General features: G+C 41.7%; 1 protein-coding gene across 2 annotated transcripts in view; it reads left to right on the plus strand.

The window, feature by feature from the left end:
- Positions 1 to 23,736, plus strand: part of fras1 (Fraser extracellular matrix complex subunit 1) — a 518,669-nt gene that overhangs the window by 232,639 nt on the left and 262,294 nt on the right. For both annotated transcript variants that reach the window (XM_033023871.1, XM_033023878.1), the window contains exons 7-12: positions 4,405 to 4,488; positions 7,098 to 7,199; positions 10,718 to 10,909; positions 15,391 to 15,480; positions 19,554 to 19,592; positions 20,626 to 20,773. In XM_033023871.1, the coding sequence (XP_032879762.1) occupies positions 4,405 to 4,488; positions 7,098 to 7,199; positions 10,718 to 10,909; positions 15,391 to 15,480; positions 19,554 to 19,592; positions 20,626 to 20,773 (655 nt within the window). The remainder of the gene's footprint in view (positions 1 to 4,404; positions 4,489 to 7,097; positions 7,200 to 10,717; positions 10,910 to 15,390; positions 15,481 to 19,553; positions 19,593 to 20,625; positions 20,774 to 23,736) is intronic.

Raw genomic sequence — 23,736 nt, forward strand, 5'->3', positions numbered from 1 at the left:
GCCAGCAACGATGATCAAGTAATGGTGGTGCATACAATGGTCCATTGTTGGTTATGAGGAAGGTGATAATGAGTAACACAAACAGTGAAACTCAGCAGGATAAATGTGAAACTAGTACAATGACAAGGTTGGGGGACGGAGAGAGAGGGATGCAAGGGTTACTTGAAGATAGAGAAATCAATACTCATACCGCTGGGTTGTAAGCTGCCCAAATGAAATATGAGGTACTGTTACGTCAATTTGCGTTTGGCCTCACCCTGACAATGGAGGAGGCCCAGGACAGAAAGGTCAGAATGGGAAAAGGAATTACAATGTTTAGGTGGATACAAGGGAAGGGATGGGGGTTAATTGCCAGATGGGTGGAGCATGTGACAAAGGTAAAAGTGACATGGAAACAAAAGAGTGTCAGAGAAGGAAAAAAATAGTGAATATAAAACCAGAGGGAAGGATATGGGTTAGAGAAGAAAGAGGGGTCCTGACCCAAAACATCGTTTGACTATTCCCTCCACAGATGCTGCCTGACTACCAGCACTTTGTTGTTCGCTCAAGATTCCAGCATCGGCAGTCTCTTGTGTCATCATTCTTTTTCATTTTCGAACTGGATCCTGTGTTATCCAGCAATTCTGTGTTTAAAATCGTTCAATCGCTTACTCAGCAACTTCTGTAGTATCTTTGTTTCAGGGGTCTGACACCTCCAAGGGAAAAACAATGCAATAAAACCATTGTGCCTGCTCGTTTTGATTTGTGAAGGACTTGGAATGAGATATACTGCATCAGAAAATGTCTTCATGCAGGCTCTAATTGGCACAGAACAATAAGGATTTTCATTGCAGTGAGCAGTTTTTAAATTGGCAATCAAGTGCGATTAGCCTGGAGTGAAAAGTAGGAAAACATGCAGCCAGGGAAATGTTGGCTGTGGTCACATGCAATCAATCTCCATTAGCCGTCGGATTTTAAAAAAACAACACTTTGATGTTTATCTCTGAATTACAATTTAAACAAATGGTTAGGCCTTAGCACACAATTTCTAAATTGCCTTCAGACAGAATTTTCTGAGACCAATTGAGAACTGGATAAATTAAAATATCTAATGTTGAGACTTCTTGCCCATGATGGTGACAATTGAGTGGACAGGCAGGGAGAGAGCTGAGAAGGGACAGAGGTGTTTATCAGGTGGAGAAAGCACCACTTAGTAATCTTTTGGAGGCAGCTGTGAACAAACACACTGGATTGTTAAGTCATGACTCTCCGGAGGAGATGACCGAATAACTGGAGAAGAAGCAGCAGCTGCAGGGCAATTTGATGCACATTGAGATCTAGTCATCCCCTTCCTTCAAGGGTGAGGTTAAAGGAGGAACAGGCCTTGCAGTATCAACCTCTTCAGCTTTGTGGCTTCTCCAGGCTGGAAGTAGGAAGGTCCACAGAGAAATTGCTGGAGGGATCCAGCCTTCACGTGATAGGTAAATGTATTGCATTGTCAGCTGTCGGAGAGAGAGAGAGAGATTTGGACCACTGATGAGAAATGTACTGAAGGTAAAGGAGTGTGATGTTAGTGACTGGAAGTTAAAGAGAAAACTCAGCTGAGTAAAGTCACACATTAAGAGTGTGGCTCTTATTTGTTCTTCTTACTCAGCTCGAGGTGGCAGCTCAGAATAAAGGACAGCAGGATGTCTGAATCTTGGAGAGCTGCAGATGTTGGCTTCCGTTTCCCAACATCAAACAAAACATCATGGCTCACACAACTGGTTGAAGCCATCCTTGGGTTATAACGTTCCTAATTGTATAATTTGGTCTGAAAAAGTATTTATACCACTTAAATAAAATATGCAAAGCAACGCAGTTTGTTACATCTTTTACAAAGTGGAATATAAATTGATTAAAGAAATTGCAAACTAAATATGACCTTTAATAAGCTGTTTAAATAAACAATGAGCATTCCCTTGTACACCCCAGTGCCATAGTTAAATATTTCTTCTATCAACAGTGCATTTACCATGTTTAAATTATTGATCCATTTCTGTGCTTGCACTGGCCGATTAAAAACTGTGTTTGATTTTACTTGAAAGTTGAATCATTCTTGATGAGAGCAGATGGTTTTATTCATTTGCACAGTTGAGTTTGTATAGGCTCTATTCCTAAACTCCCTCACATTTGATAAGATAGCTTGTAAGTTAATTGCAAATGTAGTCCTTAGTGCTGTCGTCGTCAATTTTTAAACAGTTCTCATGCCACAGCCACATTCAGTTTTTAATGTTGTATTGAATAATTTCATTGGGAAAGATTGCTTTTTTTAAGGGATTGCGCACTGTGAAGGCGCGTGTAGCAGGAGCGGGAGGGAGGCCGATGGGAGTGAAGGAAGGAGTAGTGGATCTACTCCATTATACGTGGATCTCCTCCCGACCAACCTGGTCTGCAGTGTCATTCATGGTGCCAGTGTGAGGCAGGCAGTCCTGTATCTCAGCCAAAGGAATGCTAATGCAATCAGAGGGAAGGGACTTGCAAATTTTGCATTGCTTCTATCTGATGGCATATATGCCTCCTAAATGTCTTCCAATTCTGAAAGAACTAGAGAAATGAATATTAAGTGGATATGATCCTTTTCAAGCACAGTGCTCACACTCGCATCAACGCATAGATTGTCTGTGTTGGCAGAGGAGATTGTAGATGTTTTAATCTGTTGCAAAAGAAGGAGAATAACTGGAAGAACTCAGTGGGGAGGCAGCATCTGTGGGAGGTAATAGACAATCTATGTTTCGGGTCAAGACCCTGTACCTAGGAGACATTGCATCTAGTCTAGATGAAAGGTCTCAACCCGAAATGTCAATTGTCCATTTCCCCCCACAGATGTTGCCTGACCTGCTGAGTTTAGTTTATAGATACAGCATGGAAACAGGCCGTTTGGCCCACCAAGTCAATGCTGAGCTCTGATCCCTGAACACTAGTTCTATCCTACAGACTAAAGTCAATTTACAGAAGCCAATTAACCTACAAACCTGGGTAAGAGGAGGTGTAATGTGAGTCAGCAGGTTTATAGTGGACAATCGATAGTCAATCCCTTGTGATGGACATGGAGGTTGCGAAAGGGGAGAGATAGTCCCAGTGAAATTGAGTGCAGGGTGGAAGAGTAGTAAAGGATGAAATCAACGAGTTCTGCACTGGTGTAGCAATAGAATCAACAAACTTGGAGATGGCCATTAAACCCATCGATTTTTATTGTGCAATCTATCATTACTGAGATATGTATATTTCACGAATGACCATTCACTTGGAATACAAGTGGTAAAAGTTGGACGTTAACTCTGTCTGTTCATCCTTTTTATTCATAAACATTTGTATAGATGAAGTCGATTATTTGTCTGATGTACCGACAAAGGAACAAAGAAATTCCAGCTTAACCAGCCCTTTAAACGCAATACATACAGATAACATATAATACATTAAAAAAAAATCAAAAATGAATAATTGTGATAGTAGTGCAAGAAACTAGTACAACAAAAGATAATCAATGATTACAGTTTTTCCCTAAATGTCATACCTGCGATGCAAACATTCTCAGATCACAATATCCATAAAGATGAATTACACACTGTTCTTATTGGGGAATTACCATAACATGACACAGCAAGAACATGATAAATAATATAACAATACTAATTAACCTGCTGCTCCACAACGATTCTGCAAGGTGGATTGCAAACAATCTTCCCAATCTAAATTGCATGAAGGCACATGCACCTTATGGAAAATTTCCATTGAGTTGATAGTGGACTATGAGGACACGACCACAGAAAATTAAACTCTCAATACAGGTGGTCCCTGTGTTTTGACTGTTTGGTTTATGGAAATTTATCTTTATGGATTTCATAATCTTGACCCGAAAGTTAGATAAATGGAATAAAATTCATTCTCAATGAGTTTATGTGGAAAGAAAACATAAAGAAATCAATACAAAATGTATTTGTTTTCAACTCACATTTGTGGATGCATGCATAGTTGATGCAGTGTTGAGATCTGCTTCTGTTTCCCACATCTTTCCACAGCCAAATACAGGGATGAATCACCAAAAGCACAATGGGTTGATATGTCAGCATTTATACACAGTAACCAATGTGCTTGTAATATAGAATATGGTGATCATAAGCATACACTTACCAAATGGGGAAATTTCCAATTTAAAGCAGTATGATTAAAGAATTGAATGTTTAGACTGGAGTCAGCAGGATGGATGGCGGTGCAGTCACAACTTCTCTTTATTGATCAACAGCCGTGATCCTAATATGAATTTAACTGCCTGAAATTCCTGTAATTGTCATTTAGAATTTAAATATTAATAAATGAAAATCGGACAAGTACTGTATCCACCCAGGTTTCCTAATTTATGTTATTTGTCTCCACTAACTTTAGGATGAAGATGTGGTATTGCAGGTTGGAAAGTGCTGTCCTGAATGTCTGCCAAAACCCTGCTCCTTGGCAGGGAGGAAGTACGAGGTAACCTTCAGGCTGAATTGCAAGTTTTGATTTTTATGAGTTAAGATCCAGCTTTTGGTCATGAGCCCAAGTCCAGGTCAGGCGATATGATAAGCCAATCTTTCATGTCTCGCGGCTTTATTTATCAATTCAAATATGGTTAGGATCAGTTTTTTTACACCTTTGATTGTACTAACCCCTTTCCCTTATCTTGTGTATTATATCCTAAAAGGCCCTTTTATTGTAATATGATAAAAGTTTTGCTGCTTTAAACCCTGACTGGATAATTAGCTGATGAATGTCAACTGATGTAAGTAAGATAGCTTGGTACTTTTGTTTTGCTTTTCAGTGTTCTGATGTTACCTTGAGTTTTATAGCTGGTTCATTGCACGAAACAGAATTTTGCAATTTTTATTTCTCATTAAGAGAGTAATGCAGTGCATGTCCTGGTTACATTTGTTTGCTAACATCCCACATACTCCTGCAATGTTTGTAAGTCCATTTTTGAGGTTTACAGCTTTTTCAGAAACTCTGTCTGAATTTGTACTTTCACCGTAGCTTCTGTGACCACCAGTGATGATTTGAATGAGTCTCCGTCCCACAATGTGGCTTTATGCTTCATCATTCTATGTCCAGAATAGACTTACTTTGTGCCAAAAGTAATTCACATTTCTAAAAAGTTGTTTCATATCTTAAGGCATTTTACTAGAAACAGTTTACTGGTTTCATATGTTCTCGAGGAATGCCAGATTACTGAAAGAGGCAATTTTAATAAACATCACTCTTGCAAACCATATTACCAGAAACATAATCAACTGGAAAGATTTTGTGGCAATGCTGGAACAATGTCGAGTCAAGAATGTTAAATTGTCATATGAATCGGAAACAGAACAATGAATTCTTACTTGCAGCAGCATAGCAGGTCTATAAATACAGTACTCATAACTAACACAATAAACAAAAGTGCAAAAAATTAAAAAATAATATCAGCGCAAAATAAAAGCACAAAATCCCTAGTGTAACCAAGACAGTTTGTAGTTTAGCTGCCTGTCCCGCTGAGTTACTCCAGCATTTTGTGTCTTTCTTCGTAGTTTAATTGTTGTTTGTAGTGTTCAAGAGCCTGATGATTGTTGGGAAGAACTTGGAGGTCACAGTTTTCAAACTCCTATAGATAGACACAAACTGCTGGAGTAACTCAGCAGGTCACAAACATCTCTGGAGATAAGGAATAGGTGAATTTCGGGTTGAAACTCCTATACCATCTTCCTGATGGCAGGAGTGAAATGAGAGCATGGCCAGGCTGGTGAGGGTCCGTGATGATGCTGGCTGTCTTTTGATGCTGTGGGGGGGGGGGGGTCAATACCCATGATGGACCATGTCCACCACTTCTTGCAATCTCCTTCGCTTCTGGGCATTTGTTGCTGAATCATGCTGTTATGCAACTAGTCAATTTGTGCTCTAATGTACACCTTTAGAAGTTAAGGAGAGAGTATTCGTCAAGATACTGAATCTCCTCAATCTTCTATAAAAGTGGAGGCATCGATGGTTTTTTTTATTGATTGCAATGATGGGCTGAGGCCATGACAGATCTTCAGAGATATGCATGCCCAAAAACTTCAACGTTGTTGACTCTGCACCACTGAACTGTTGATGAAGACAGCTTTGTGGATTCTCAGTCCTTCTCTTCTAAAGTCAACAATAGACTCCTTGGTTTTACTGATATAGAGAGCAAGATTATTGTTCTGGCACCATTCAATCAGATAATCGATCTCCCTTCTATGCTCTGACTATTTCCTTACCTGTAATTCGTCCAACAATTGTAGTATCTTTGTGGTATCTTAGGCTAATTTAAAGATGGAATTGTGTCTGACTACACAGTGATGGGTATAGAGTGAGTATAGCAGGGATTGAGCTTTGAAGGTTGTCAAGGAGGAAGTGTTGCTAATTCATACCGATTGCAGTCTGTTGATGAGGAAGTTGAGGGTCAGTAACAAATGAGATGCACCAGAAAGAGACCCAGTTCCCTGAGCTTGATGACGTTTGAAAGGGAAGATGGTGTTGAAACCAAGTTGTAGTCAATGAACAGCAGTCTGACATATGTGTTCTTATTGTCTAAGTGGTTCGGTGGAGAGCCAGTGAGATTGCGTCCCCCACTGTTGTGGTGATAGGCAAATTATAGTGGGTCCAGGTTCTTGCTGAGGTAGGAGTTGATGTGCACCATAACCAAACTCTCAAAGCACTTCATCGCCATTGACATTAGTGCCACAGGTCGGTAGTAATTGAGGTACATCACCTTACTCTTCTTGGGCACCGGTAGTATTGATTCCCTTTTTAAGCAGATGGGAATCTCAGTAAGGAGAGGTTGAAGATGTCCAATTATTATTCACAATTCAGATATTTCCAAACAATTCCAGGGCTCTCTGTTAAGAAAAAACATCTACAAATAATTTATCCAGCACTTAACTGGTTGCTTATTAATTGGTGGCTAGTAATTAAAATGGTGACATTATCAGATCACTCTAATATCCAAATAATCGGGTTCATTACGTTCCATGTAATTACACTGCAAGGGCCACTGGTGAAATGTAGGTTGAGTATTTATTTTGACAAGCTGCTCTTTGTTTTTGCAGCATGGTAACCAGTGGAAAAAGACCGAATGCACCAGTTGTATCTGTGACGGCGGTGAAATCAGATGTTACACGCAGATGTGCCCATCGTTGACTTGTGAAAAGGTAATGGCAGGTCGCGCGCACAGAGGAGGTCACACAGTTTTGTGGGACATCATGGAGTACATTTTCATCATCTTCTTCCACCTGGGTTTAACGAAGAAAGAAAACCCATCCGTTGGAGAGCTTTCCAAATTTTCAGGCATGCAATCCCCACTCTTTGGCAGTTCTTGTGGAGTCAGAGAAAGGGATAAATTGTTTTTGCATGTGTGAGTAGAGTTCGATATGTATATAATGAGCAAGTCTGCTGAGAAAAGAGCTGTGTTGGTCCTTACCTCCAACACAACATCTCATTGGTATCATTTAAGCTTCAGCAGCTGGGTCAAAGACCTCCCGCCCAAAGGGAATTGCCAGGACTGATGGAATAATAATCCTAGGCCGGAAAATACAACACTCTTCACACTATTAACTGTATTTTCCTATTGCGTCTGTTTATTAGTGCTTAAGAGTGAGCTAATTGAGTTTGAGGTTGTGTAGGGTCATATTGGTTTTGTCGATGAACAGCCAATCCCAATATTCACTGAATGTTGGCCTCTGTCTTGGTTCTGGCCTTTACACCATGTTCTTGGACTTAAGCTGCGAAAGCTTTCCCCACAGAAGCATGAAACCTCAGTTGAAGAGTGTGCAGCCAAATTTACCAAAAGCAAAACATAGGCTGTTTTTTAAAACCTGAAAGAAGAATTGCTAAACACAAATCAGCGGGCCATACAGCATCTATGGAGAGAGAACCCGGCTGTTTCCCTCTTCACAGCTGTTGCCTGACTTGCTAAGTATTTTCGGCATTTTTAATTGTTGGTCTAAAGAGTATGAATTTGGCGGCATTCATACAAATAGTTGCTAATCTTTTGGAACCTGAAGTAAAGGCAATTGTTTAGGTCACCAACCCACTACAGGCATTTGATCAAAAGGTACATTTCTGTTCAGCTTCAGTTTAATCAGTTAAGAGCTACGTTGACAATTAACTACATGGCCGGCTTTGCATAGGAAACACTGATTGTGTGACTTTAAGCATAATCTTCACATTTACATCATGCAATTATATGTTTAGACTGCAGTGGGGTGCTTATATCATGCACAGCAGAAGGGTGTGCAATTATGATTGAAGGATGTGTTTTGGCTGTGAACAACTTTAAAATGTTCCCACCTGTTGTTTGCTATGGCTACTCCAGCAGATGGACCTATTGTAAATGAAGAACAATAATATTTTGAGGGTTTCCACAGCATTCCATGCCCTCACTTGTCCAGGAATTGCAAACTCTGTGACTTTATGAATTTGGGTGGTAACTTTGGAAACGTTTATGTGTTTCAGAAGTTTAATCCACTCCCAAAGGTTTGTGACTTTCTATCCTTTGTCGAGGTCTAAGGCATAAGGAATGCTGCAATTCAACCCACACAACTGTTTTGTTCATCCAGTTTCACTCTTCAGTATCAAATTCACTCGAGGGTGTGAAGTATAAAAGGGAAAGCATTTTTGCACAGGTTTTTGAAATGAAAAGAAAGGAAAATTTGGCATTCTCTCTAATAAACATATTGGAGTCAAATTCTCTAGTTTCCCTGATAAAGACCCTTTGACCTCTCAAGACCTATCATGAGCATTTTTAAGTAGATACAGAGCATCTTTAACAGTGTTTAAACAGTGCTATTTTTTAATGTTATTTTTAAATGCTTACTTGAGGCTTACAAATATATATGCAACAGTGCACCAGATGGCAGCTGTAAAGCAATGTATGCAACATATTGAACTCATGCTATGATAGATTCATTGAATTATACCACACAGAAAATAGCCCTTAGGTTCACCTTGTCCATGCCAACCAAGATGTGAATCCGAGCCAATTCCGTTTACCTGCATTTGACCCAAATCCCTCCAGACGTTTTCCATCGATATACCAATCCAAATGTCTTTTAAATATTGTAACCAGACCTGCTTCTACAATCTCCTCTGATATCTTTCCACATACCCACCACCCTCTGAGTGAAGAGTTGCCCTGCAGGTCCCTTTTAAATCTTTCCCTTACACCTCATATCACTTCTCCAATTTAGTATCCATTGCCCTGGTTTAGATGACCAAAATGCAACCACTCACACATGCCCAAGTTAAATTCTATCCCATTAGTTTAGTTTAGAGATACAGCATGGAAACAGGCCATTCGGCCAACTGAGTCTTTGCCGACCAATGATCATCTGTACACTAGTTCTATTCATCCATATACTAGTTCTATTCTAAACACTAGGGGTAATTTATAGAAGCCAATTAACCTATGAATACAGAAGCCTTGTAGGTTAAATATAAAGGCAATTGACATTTTTAAAATAGGTTAAAATGTGACCAAAAATCACTTTAGCATCAAGTCAAAATATCTAATAATCAAATTTATGCGGAACATTTTTCCATCCATTCATAAACTTAAGATCCATTAGCTTAAGTTAATTTTTTTAATGTATTGAAAGAAAATGTTGGTGCGATGCATTTCTAAATTATGTTTTCATTTAACAAACTAAGGCTCAAGAAAGCCAATACACCATTTGATCAAATGGGATGCTGGAATTCCACAGAACTTAACTGCTTTAAATTATTTTTAGCCTGCTGAATTTCGTGTGCCTTGGGATGCTCAACAGTTAAAGGGACTTGAGTCCTGCTAAATCAAGCAGATAAATAGTTATCCTGAAGTTAGACACAAAAAGCTGGAGTAACTCGGAGGGACAGGCAGCATCTCTGGAGAGTAGGAATGGGTTATGTTTCGGTTCGAGACCCTTCTTCAGACTGGTTAGGAATAAGGGAAACAAGAGATATAGATGGTGATGTGGAGAGATAAAGAACATTGAATGAAAGGTATGCAAAAAAGTACTGCTGAGTTACTCCAACTTTTTATGCCGCTGAGTTACTCCAGCTTTTTGCGGAGATGCTGCCTGTCCTGCTGAGTTACTCCATCTTTTTGTGCTTCTCTCCAGAGATGCTGCCTGTCCCGCTGAGTTACTCCAGCGTTTTGTTCCGCTGAGTTACTCCAGCTTTTTGTGGAGATGATGCCTGTCCCGCTGAGTTACTCCAGCGTTTTATGCTTCTTTCCAGAGATGCTGCCTGCCCCGCTGTTACTCCAGCTTTTTGTGTCTATCTTCGGTTTAAACCAGCATCTGCAGTTCCTTCTTACACAAATAGTTATCCTGAACTGCCTTGAGAAGATGGAGATGATGTGCTACATCCCAGTTCCACACATTGACATAAATCATTGCAAAACCTTGTCTACAACCCCACCAGTCTATAATATCCCCTTCCCCTTCCTGTTCACAGCTTGTTCTGATTCCTGCTTTCCTCCTCTTTGCTCGCAAGCTTTGAATGAGTGCACAGCGAGTTGTTTTCATTGACCCTGGATTGAACGATGGAAAATCTGGATCTCAATCCAGTTTTTCCAAACTATACTCTCTCCTCCCCTACCCTCTCCCCTCTTCCCAGCCTTGTGAAAATGTCTCCAGATGCCAAAAATAGCAAATTGTAATGCGCTATATCATTATGTTTATTTCCCCAGGGGCTAAATAAAGTTAAAAGAGTTGGGCGCTGCTGTGAGGAATGTGTGTCTGGAAAGGGACATTGCCAGTACGAAGGTGTCACCAGGTATCACGGAGAGATGTGGAAAAGGACTGGCTGCGAGTTCTGTATGTGCGAGAGAGGACAGGTCCTCTGCCAATTGACAGAGTGTGCCAGGGTGGAGTGCTCGTGGGTAAGGAACTCCCTCTGCCTGCTGTTGTTGTAAAATGACGCACGGCTCCATTTCTTCTGCGAAATTGAATGGCCAGCTAAAAATTGTCAGATGTTGTGTTTGGTTATTTGCACAATATAGAATTGTCCAATTTTAGAAGGAACATTGAATTTTCCAATTTTAGGTCACACCCCAGCCCATTCTCTTCCCATCTTCCCCCCCCCCCCCCCCCCCCCCCCCCCCCCCCTCTCATTCCTGACCCTGGTGCACACTCATTCTCCCACAATTGTCTCCCACCGGTCAGGCATCAGTAGATGCAGCCTGAAGGTAGACAAAAGTGCTGGAGAAACTCAGCGGGTGCAGCCGCATCTATGGAGCGAAGGAAATAGGCAACGTTTGGGCCGAAACCCAGCCTGACTCGCTGTGTTACTCCTGTACTTTGTGGGTTTTTTTTAAATAAATAGTCATGGTCATAGTCATACAGCACGGAAACAGGCCCTTTGGCCCAACTTGCCTACACCGACCAAAATGCCCCACCTGCACTAATCCCACACCTCCGTGTTTGGCCCCTATCTCTCTCAACCTTTCCCATCCATGAACCTGTCCAAATATTTTTTAAATGTTGTTTTGGTATCAATTGGTACCATGCTATCTAAACTGAAATGAAAAAACTTTTCACCCATTCCAAGTACTGATGAATTTTGTAGCAAAAATGACCCTTCTCCTCCCAGCTATCTATATATAATATCAGTTAATAATTATGCGCATTTCAAGTTTAGTGCTGTAGGAAGGAACATGAGATGGCAGAATTTGCTATTGGTTGGGAAAGCCATTGAAACCATACAGAGTTAAAGAGGAAAACTTCTCCTTATTAAATCTGTAAAAGTGTAGAAGAACGGCTGAGTTTTGTATTGATTTTATTCATGGCCTTTTCTACAAAAACGTGACAATTATGCTAGATTTTCATTTGACAAGATGTCCATTGGCAGCTTATATTGCATGCCATTAGTTTATGTTGATCCCCAGGGCACTGAGTGTGGAGGGTTGGTGATGGTGGCCTCATCGGATGTCAGTGGGAGAAGGTTAGACTGTTGCTGGTGATGCTTAAGGCCTGACACCCGAATGTTTTTTGTCACTAACGAGCCTGAGGCTGGATGTTGTCCAAGTCTTACTGTAACGTTGTAAATGAACTGAATCCCTGTACAAATGTCAGTGTATCATTCCACTTCTAAGGTTACATGGTGCGGAGGAGAGGGTGGGGGTGGAATCATTGAATGTGGCTACATTTGCAGCAGTTTAACAACAACCCGTATTTCCCGGCAATAATAATAATAATAATAATAATAATAATAATAATAATAATAATAATAATAATAATAATAATAATAATAATAATAATAAAAACTACTTTATTAATCCCCTTTTCAGGGGAAATTCAGATGAAGACGCACCCCCATTTTGAGTTGCTAAATTTTGAAAAAAGGCTGGGGGGGGGGGGGGACAGGATCAAGAGGTTTGGTTTAGTCAGTAGAAAGGAAGATGTGAAATTCCTTCAAGGAGGCTATGAGGACCGGGGAGCCTCCACCTTCGCCTGACCCACAACGCGCTGTGCAGTTCAGGTCTGAGGGACGGGGACTTACTGGCTCAGGGAGATCACATAACGGGGAGAGGGAGAGGGAGAGAGAGAGAGAGCCCGGGATGGAGCAGCCCGCCTACCTCACATTAGCTACCCGCCAACCTCCACCGGTTGCGCCTGTGCCGAAGGACAACATGGCTGGCTGACGGGCGGGCCAGCAGAAGGCGCTGAGGTGACGGCCGGTTCTGCTGTCGCTCGCGGCCAGCGGCCGCTCGCAGCTACCCGAGCTACATCCCTCCCCGGCCACAATGTGGTGGCTCCGTGCCCGGAGCGCCGTGACAGCGGTGAGTGAGTGAGTGAGTTGTTGGCATGATCTCCGACCCCCTCCTTCTCAACGCTCCTGCCCTCCCCGCAACTTTACCATTGTAAAGTTTAGCCAAGTTTACTACTTTGTGCAGTCCAGGCCGTGCTAACCCGGGCCAGACTCCCCACATGCTGTGGAAAGGAACTCTTTCCCCCCCCCCAGAGGCACTGTCCTTTTACAGCGGCTTCCCACTTCACACAGTTCCAGGGTCGAAGGCGTGGCAGGTTCCATGGAGCAGTCACTACGAGAGTGGCATTGCTCGACCTAACCTTCGACCTCCAAGAAGCAGGTAAATTTTTGGTCCTTATTTTAGAGTAAAAAATAGTGTCTTGGACGCCAGGAAATACGGTAATTGTTAGATTAATGAGCGTGGGAAAAAGGAGAGAAGTTGAAAATATGCATATGTAGTATGAATGTAAACATTGGTAACAATTTCAATGACCTTCATATGCTACATAATTGATTTTATATATATCCTGAAGTATATACTTTTCAACTAGACCTGTTCTTTTTGCAGCTCCTTCATTATATGTCCATTCTTTTTAGACAAGATATATTGCAATAGATGGAAGTTTGTCAATTAATTCTACCCAGAAGCCATTCAAAAAAATGGCTGTTCCTTTAGGTGACACAGGAGTAGTTATTTCAGGTTTGCTTAATCATTTTTAATTTCACTTTGTTCACCAAAATGATGATCAAACAATGTAAATACATCCTTGGAGTTATATATGATAATTGGATTCTGGTGAAGTCCTACTTCACAGGCAGAGAATTGCTGTGTTTTTGTAAGCAGCTCACCTCTGACATTGAGATCAGTGCCACCGTATTTTAGAATTGCCATTATATGGTATGCTTAGTATTGTGAACTGAATAGAAATTCCACCCCTGAATATCCTTCATTTTAATATTTGGTGATTTAAGCAATTGCTTATTATGAACAAAGGTATTGCAAACTCAACACTCCAAGACTGATGAGAATTATTCTGACAGCAACATATTTCATAGTTCACCCTCTGTGTTTACACGCAGAAGATAATTTAACTTGTCCCATTAATTAGTCTTAACCAAACAGCTTAGAGTTCTCAAAGTACACTGATATTAGTACTTTTAATAGTACTAAATAAATGTACTATTTAGGGAAAAGTACAAATCTCTAAAATAGTTAATTGAGTGAAGTAAATCTTGAATAGGTGAACGATAGGACATGCAATTAAACATGCAATCACGTTGACCCTGTGCCTGCTCCTTTGAACTTGCTCATTAACAATATTTTCTCTTTTATTGTTCCCATTATAATTCCACATTCTTGGTCAACCATGGCTGACTTTCAGAATATTTGCTACCTTATCTCTTTAGAATTGCATAATGCAGAGCCTATTCTTTATTGACACTCCCAGCACCTCCAGAAAATATCTGGGCATATATCCAAGAATTAAGATTCCTTTCTTAGCACATCCCACACTTCTTAGAAACATAGAGAATTGGTGCAGAGGGAGGCCATTCGGCCCCTCGAGACTGCACCGCCATTCATTATGATGATGGCTGATCATCCACAATCATTAACCCATGCCTGCCTTCTCCCCATATCCCTTGATTCCGCTTGCCCCCAGAGCTGTACCTAACTCTCTTTTAAATTCATCCAGTGAATTGGCCTCCACTGCAAATTCACAACTCTCTGGGTGAAAACGTTTTTTCATCTCAGTTTTAAATGGCCTCCCCTTTATTCTCAGACTGTGGCCCCTGGTTCTGGATTCCCCCAACATTGGGAACAGTTTTCCTGCATCTAGCTTGTCCAGTCCTTTTATAATTTTATATGTTTCTATAAGATTCCCTCTCATCCATTTAAATTCCAGCTTGGTTTGGGAATAGCTTCATTCAAGACCACAAGAAATTGCGATGAATTGTGGGCGCAGCCCAGACCATCACACAAACCAACCTCCCTTCTATTGACTCCATTTATACCTCATGCTGCCTCAGCAAGGCCAGCAGCATAATCAAGGACAGGTCGCACCCTGCCCACTCCCACTTCTCCCTTCTCCCATCAGGCAAAAGGTATAGAAGTGTGAAACTGCACACCTCCAGATTCAGGAACAGTTTCTTCCCATCTGTTATCAGGCAACTGGAGCATCCTACCACAACCAGAGAGCAGTGCTGAACTACAGTCTACCTCTTTGGTGACCCTTGGGCTATCCTTGATCGGACTTTGCTGGCTTTACCTTGCACTAAGCTTTATTCCCTTATCATGTATCTATACACTGCAAGTGGCTTGATTGTAATCATGTATTGTCTTTCTGCTGACTGGATAGCACACAACAAAAGCTTTTCACTGTACCTTGGCACACATCACAATAAACTAAACTGAACTGAAAAAAAACTGAATTGTCTACATGCATTGACCATCTTACCTACATACTGACCGTACTCTTCAGGGGTGAAGCAGGCATTCTTGAACCAGAATCCAATATATACATTATTGTGTTCCCCTGTAAGTCTGAATGTACACTTTTTGAGAGCAATTGTGAAAATAATCTGATTTGAGTTAACATTTGTAATCATCTGCAGGGTGAAGAACTGCTGCATTTGCCTGGAAAATGCTGTCCTGAATGTTTGCCAGTGGACAGTTTCTGTACTTATAAAGAACAAAGCACGCAGGTGTGTCCAACATCATGAGCACATTGTGTAATACAAATACAAAGGTGGGATGTGGGGTGCATGTAGGCAGCATATAGGGATGGGTTGGGAGGAAAGGGATGGGCAGTGGTTTCGTGCATCAAATCAAGGCCAAGGCCATTAACACCTGGCCCACGGCCAACAATTGACCGATTCCTTGATCATCATTACTTTTTTTGCATATCTTTCATTCATTTAATCTGAATCTCTCTACATCACTGTTCTTATCGCTCTATAGAAACATGAAAATAGGTGCAGGAGTAGGCCATTTGGCCCTTCCAGCCAGCACCGCCATTCAATATGATCATGGCTGATCATCCAAAATCAGTATTCCGTTCCGGCTTTTTTCCCCATATCCCTTGATTTCCTTAGCCCTTAGTGCTCAGTCTAACTCTCTTGAAAACATCCAGTGAATTGGCCTCCACTGCCATCTGTGGCAGAGCATACCACAGATTCACAACTCTCTGGGTGAAAATGTTTTTCCTCATCTCAGTCCTAAATGGCCTACCCCTTATTCTTAAACTGTGACCCCCTGGTTCTGGACTCCCCCAACATCAGGAACATGTTTCCTGCATCTACCCTGTCCAATCCTCTAAGAATGTTATATGTTTCTATAAGATCTCCTCCCATCCTTCTAAATTCCAGTGAATACAAGCCCAGTTGCTCCATTCTTTCATTATATGACAGTCCCGCCAGCCCAGGAATTAACCTGTTGAACCTATGCTGCACTCCCTCAATACCAATAATGTCCTCCCTCAAATTAGGACCACAATTGCACACAATATTCTATGTGCGGTCTCACCAGGGCCCTGTACAACTATAGTAGGACGTCCTTCATCCTAAACTCAAATCCTCTTGCAATGAATGAATCTGAATGAATCTCTTTATTGTCATTGCACATGGTACAACGAAATTTAAAAGTCAATCCCACGGTGCGATTCACAAGAGCAATTTTAAATATATAAGAAAAGGTAAAAATATATACATATAAAAAAAAATTACAGATAAATAACAATAGCAGCTGAGGTAGAACCATTCAGTTGAATGTGAGTGTTATTTCTTATTTTGCATTGTTAAGTTCACGTATGGCTATGGGGTAAAAGCTGTCTCTGAGTCTGTTTGTGCAAGTTTTGAAAGACCTGTACCGTCTGCCAGAGGGCAGCAGGTGGAACAGGTTGTGTCCAGGGTGGGAAGGGTCCTTCAGGATGTTGGCTGCCCTGCCAAGGCAGCGAGAACTGAAGATGTCCTTCAGGGAGGGCAGTGGGCAGCCAGTGATTTTTTGTGCAGTGTTGATGACCCTTTGAAGGGCTCTCCTGTCCGCTGCAGAGCAGCTGGCATACCATGTGGTTATACAGTACGCCAGCACACTCTCGATGGAGCAGCGGTAGAAGCACACCAGCAGCTTCTCCTCCAGGTTGTTTTTCCTGAGGATCCTCAGAAAGTAGAGTCGCTGCTGGGCCTTCTTGACTGCTGTGGTGGTGTTTGTAGTCCAGGAGAGATCCTCCGTAATTTGTGTGCCCAGGAATCTGAAGTCTGAGACCCTTTCCACACAGTCCCCATTGATGAATAGGGGTTTGGGGGCTGCACTGTTCTTACGGAAGTCTATGATAATTTCCTTTGTTTTTGTGGTGATTAGGATGAGGTTGTTGTCTGAACACCACGCTGCCAGTCTTTGGACTTCCTCCCTGTAGGCTGTCTCATCTCCTCCTGAGATACGCCCAACCACAGTCGTGTCGTCCGCAAACTTGACGATGGTGTTGGTGGAGTGGGCGGGGGCACAATCATGGGTGTAGAGGGCGTAGAGGAGGGGGCTCAACACACAGCCCTATGGGGTGCAGGTGCTGAGTGTGATGGGGGTGGAGAGGCGATGGCCCAGTCTGACGGTCTGGGGGCGGTTAGACAGAAAGTCCTTGATCCAGAGGCAGATGGGTTGGGAGAGTCCTAAATCCATGAGTTTGGTGACCAGTCTGCTGGGGATGATGGTATTGAAGGTGGAGCTAAAGTCAATGAAAAGCATCCTCACATAGCTCCCCTGGTGTTCGAGGTGGGTCAGTGCAGTGTGAAGAGCAGTGGCGATGGCATCCTCAGTGGACCTATTTGCTCTGTAGGCAAACTGGTGTGGATCGAAGGTGGGCGGGAGGCTGGCTTTGATGTGCTGCTGGACCAGCCTCTCGAAACACTTCATGATGACCGGTGAAGAAAGCCGACGTGCCATTAGCTTTCTTCACTGTCTGCTGTACCTGCATGCTTACTTTCAGTGATTGATATACAAACACACCCAGGTCTCGTTGCACCTCCCCTTCTCCTATCTGACAACATTCAGATAATAATCTGCCTTCCTGTTCTTGCCACCAAAATGGATAACCTCACATGTATCCACATTATACTGCATCTGCCATGGAACTGCCCACTCACCCAACCTATCCAAGTCACCCTGCAGCCTCATAGCATCTTCATCGCAGCTCACACTGCCACCCAGCTTGATGTCATCCGCAAACATAGAGATGTTACATTTAATTCCCTTGTCTAAATCGATAATATATATTGTAAACAACTGGGGTCCCAGCACTGAGCCTTGTGGCACCACACTAGTCACTGTCTGCTATTCTGAAAAGGATCTGTTAATTCCTACCCTTTGCTTCCTGTCTGCCAACCCAACCAGTTTACTATCCATGTCAATACCCTACCCCCAGTACCATGTGCTCTAATTTTGCACACTAATCTCTGGTGTGGGCCCTTGTACACCACATCTGCTGGCTCTCCCTTATCCATTCTACTTCCAAATGATTAGTAATCATTTCCCCTTCATAAATCCATGCTGACTTTGACCGATCCCGTCAGTGCTTTCCAATCTCTCATCTCCCTTTCCCCTGACTCTCAGTCTAAGGGTTTCGACCTGAAACGTCACGTTTTCCTTTTCTCCGGAAATGCTGCCTGTCCGCTGAGTTACTCCAGCATTTTGTGTCCAACTTCGTCTGAAGAACCTGACCGCCAGTTCGACCATGACCCCTTCGACATTCATCAACATTAAAAAATGCTGAGAAGTAAAATAAATAAAACTTGCATATTCAAAAAATGAATTGAAAATTAAACAAAAAACTATTAAGTGCACTAAGAGCATTCAAGGACAATTAAAATGCTTAGCAAAACGTAATGAAGCGTTTAAGATACAGATCACACAGAACAGAAACAAATCCCTTGACCTACTGAGTCGGCACTGCTTGTTGAACATTAATCAACACTATTAACATTTTATTCTCTTCACATTCCCATCAACTCCCCCAGGTTCCAATACTCACTTGCAATTTACAGTGGCTAATGAATCCACCAAATTTCATGCTTTTGGCATGTGTGATGAAACCGATGCACCTGGGCGAAAACTCACATGGTCACAGAGAAGTGCAAATTCATACAGTCACCAGGGGCTCAGGATTGAATGCAGGTTGCTGGAGCTGTCAGGCAACAACTGGATGAGCTGTGCCACTGAGTCACCCCATCATTCGTATGTGTGGCTCAATTCACATTTCTTAAATCACCAATTTTGATCTTCAATGGATTTGTTTCCCTGACAAAACGGTTTTGTCGAGCCTCATTTTGCAGTCTAAGGAATTAGGCTTTGGTTGGTGAAAGGCTTTGATGTATTAACAACGGACGATACACATTGCAGGGCATCAGTCAGAGCAAAGATTTAGAGGTACTCCTGGGAAACAACACCCTGTGATAATATTTACTGTTTCAGTCCAGCAGTGCGAAAATGTCATTAGTTTAAAAATTAAAGAAGATGGTAGTCTTTCCACAAATATGTTTGAAATGGTAAACATAGATTTAAAAAACAAAACTTAAACATGTTGGGGTAAGGGCTCGTCTTTACTCTTGTTGAAGTGGTTCCAGTCTTTTGTCGATGTCGGTAATTATTCCATTAATTTCAATAGAATGAAAACTGGTCAGATTCTATAGACAGTTTACTCAACCTGCTTAGCATCAGGACAGATGTTTTTAACAGAAGATATTTACTTTTGTGAATAATTTATTAATAATTATATTTTTGATTGCAGGTGCATCATTCAGATTTGAAAGGTGAAAATAATCTGCAGGTAGGTAGATACCTGTGTGACCTCTTCTTTATTTTAGTGAAATACAGAGTCTGAAGAAGGGTCCCGACCCAGAACATCACTTAGCCATATCCTCCAGAGATGCTGCCTGACCCGCTGAGTTGCTGTGTTTTTGTTCTTGTGAAATTCAACCTAGAAAGAAGCAGTATAACTGGAGATCAAAGAGAACCTTGACTCACTGACACCTGTGGATGAAATCCAAAAGAGACTGTGTGGAGGGGCAGGAGGAATGACAGTGGTGTTTACGTTAGAGTGGGAACACAGCCCAGTTTAGTTGTGTTTGGGACTTCTGAATAAAAGCCAGCAGCTCCACTGGGAATATTTAGCAGGCTGGACTTTTGGATTTCCCAAGTGGAAGCAGGAGTTTCAAACAGTACAGTTAGTCACTGATTCTGGGCCATTGACATTTCACCATTACATTCTTCCTGGGGTTCAGTGTGTAGGAGGGGGAGGGGGGTGCAAACCTGCAAGGATGTCTCAGCATTGCAGCTGAGAAACCTGGCTGCAAAAAAAGCTAATGAGGTTCAGGAGGCCATTTCATTTCAATTGGGTGAAAAGTCTGCTAGTAGAAGTGTAGCTACAAATTGAAGAAGGGTCTCGACCCAAAACATCACCCATTCATCAACTTCAGAGATGCTGCCTGTCCCGCTAAGTTGCTCCAACATTTTGTGTCCACCCCATTTTTATTCAATTGATTTCAATATATTTATTTTTTGCATTGTTTATTTATGGCTTTTAAGTATTTCAATTTTTATCTCAAAGTGGGAGTGCCAAAGAATTCTCCATGGCAGACAATTTAATCCCACCACAATGTATTTACATTTTAGTTCTACATTTTATTGCAGTGCAGGAATTATGGGATGCAATGTCTTAGAATTATCAATAAAAATGTAATCACGGGAAAACCTATTTTCACCAAGTCATTCGATGATTTGTGCATATTGACTCGATTAATTTTAGAACATTGTAAATTTTCCTGAATGTGCTTTATGTTTTTAAATCTCTCACTAAATAGAATGGAGAAAAATGGCATGAAGGTCCTTGTAAGAAATGTGAATGTCGAGAATCATTGGTGACCTGTTACAAGCGTTCCTGTCCTCTGTGTCCCGCTGGCAGCCTTGCTGTGAAGGTGAATGGGGAATGTTGTCCTGGATGCCAACCAGGTATGAATGTATGAACCGTGACAAGAGGTAGAATAAGGATGGTTCTAGATTGTGTGATTTTGAATTATTTCCTCTGCATTTCAAAATAGTGTTTATAACTTATCACAAATTGCAGTTCTTACTTTCTTACCTTAACAGCGTTTGAACATAGACAGTACAGCACAGGAAAAGGCCCTTTGGCCCATAATGTTGGTGCCAAACATGATGACAAGGCCAACACTTATCTGCCTGCACATAATTCATATCCCTCCATTCCCTGCATATTCACCTGCCAATCCAAAAGGCTCAAGTGTCTACCTCCACCACAACAACTAACGGTGTGTTCCAGGCACTCACCAACTTCTATATGAAAAAATTGCCCCGCACATCTCCTTTAAACTTTGTCTATCATATCTTAAAGCTGTGCCCTCTACTTTGACTTTTCCAACCTGGGAAGAAGAATCTGACTGTCTGCACTATCTATGCCTCTCACAATTTGACATACTTCTATCAGGTCTTCCCCCACTCTCTGGTGTTTCAGAGAAAACTATCCAACTCTATCCAACCTCTCCCTGTAGCTAATGTCTTCTAATCCAGCCATCATGCTGATAAACCTCCACTGTACTTTTTCCAAAGCCTCCACCAGAACTGAAAATAATCATAAATCCGTTTTATATTCATTAAAAATTCTGCTAGCACAAATATAGGCATGTTCTGATGTGCATCTATATTTGTGAATGTTCATGCTTGTACATGTAGACAACTGGTGCATGTGTATATATGTATACATGCCCTTGTGTGTGTATGTGTGTTTGTCCATGTGTGCATGCTTCTTTGTGTGTATTGTCCATGTGTATGTTCTCATCTGTTGTGTGTGTGTGTGTGTGTGTGTGTGTGTGTGTGTGTGTGTGTGTGTGTGTGTGTGTGTGTGTGTGTGTGTGTGTGTGTGTGTGTGTGTGTGTGTGTGTGTGTGTGTGTGTGTGTGTGTGTGTGTGTGTGTGTGTGTGTGTGTGTGTGTGTGTGTGTTCTTGCAACAGGTAGAAGCTGTTTTTGTTTTTTTTGAAGGACACAGTCTGCATGATGTCTTTTAAGTATCTTCTCTTACATTGTGCAGAATCAGATATTTTATATTTTAAACAGTGTTCTACTTGTCACCTGCTGACACGTGACGGTGCTTGACGTTTTCATGCAGGTTTTCCGCATCTCTCTCTATCAGTAAATTGGAGGCTTGGAGCATTGTACAAATAACTGCTTATGGTCCTCCACTGATTTACCTGCCCCACCTACATCAAAGTCACTAGTTATCTTTTGCCAAGTGTTTGTTGAGTTAGGGATGACAAACCAAAATTCAAAAAAACATTCTTCTAAGATTTTGAAGGTTGGGTCCCACATAAGTTCCAGATACGAGAGTCCAAAGCAAGTGACATCTTCAAATGAAGCAGTATTGGAATGCATAGTTCGACTCAAGCTCATTGATGTAACAGTCACATTGATTGATTGATTAAAAGAAATAGCGTGGAAACAGGCCCTTCGGCACACCAAATCCACACCAACCATTGATCACCCTTTCACAGTAGTTCTGTGCTAGACCTTCTTTCCATCCACTCCCTATACACTCGGGTCAATTTATAGAGGCCAATTAACCTACAAACCCGCACATCTTTAGGATGTGAGAAGAAACTCATGTGGTTTCGAAGAGAACATGCAAGCTTCACACAAACAGCACGCTGCATCAGGATTGAACCTGGGTCTCTGATGCTGTGAGGCAGCTGGTCCACAATGACCAGAGATCACTCTCCTACATGCTCGGGACAAGTTACAATTTTTACAGAAGCCAATTAACCTTCAAACCTGTACATCTTTAGAATGTGGGAGGACAACGGAGCACCCAGTGAAAATCCACATGATCACGGAGAATGTACAAGCTCCACACAGACAGCATGCATAATCAGGATTGAACCCGGGTCTCTGGCACTGTAATGTAGTGACACCACCACTCCGCCACTGTGCCATCCAGTGTTATGTTAATTGTCCATTTCTGCTTGTCATAAATTGCACAAAAAACGCTTCAAGAATTTATTTTCAAAATCAGCCTATGTGCGAAATTCTTTCTGACTTCTTGTCACAAAATAGAGAAGGGGTGACCAGGAAGACACTAGAGTCTTGACACCTCATGATGAGACCAAGTAGTAGAAGGGCCCCCAACGTTCTAGACAACTGGTTCATCTGTCCTCTTAGCACCACCTGCCCCACCTGCGTCAAAGTCGGTAGATTCTACCAAGGGTTCTCCGCCTATCTCCGCCTATCTCAGCGGGAGTGAAGGAGACGCAAGTCAACATCAACGCCATCTCTGAGAAAGAGACTGCCACAGGTTTTTTGTAAAAACAGCTGAATATAAAGTAGGTGAACATTGTATGTTCTGGCAGAAGAGGCAACTCCAACATTCCTGTACTAATACTAGGGAAATAAAAGAAGAAAGCCACTTAGATTAATTTTTGGATAATAAAGCGAATACAAGTATTGTAAGTTTTTCATCCAGTAAGAGAAATACCATATATCCTGATTTATGAAAAAGATGCACTTGCTTTTAATTCTGGAATTAGTTATCTTCTTTATTTAAAAAAAACATACCCTTTTCTGCTAGTAGCAAGGGAAGGGCTTTAAACCCACAAAAATAGTTTAATTAAATTTATTTGTGGAAGCAAAATGTTTAACAGAAGAAAGGGCATTTGAAGCTAATTGGATGACAGGATCTTTCCAGTGGAGATTGCAGGCAGCAAATCAGTCCCACAAAAGCCATCCCAGAGGCTTCCCCTACTTCTATTCCAGTCGCTGTTTCATTTCTTCAGAAGGGGGAGCTGTCTCAGGGAAGTCTGAATATTCACATTAAAATCGCAGTTTTTTTAAACATGCTTCACAACTGATGGATATTTAAGCCATGTTAAACGCACCAGCATGATACTGTGCTTTTCAACAGAACATCA

The sequence above is a fragment of the Amblyraja radiata genome, chromosome 1 (assembly GCF_010909765.2).
Source record: "Amblyraja radiata isolate CabotCenter1 chromosome 1, sAmbRad1.1.pri, whole genome shotgun sequence".
NCBI lineage: Eukaryota > Metazoa > Chordata > Chondrichthyes > Rajiformes > Rajidae > Amblyraja > Amblyraja radiata.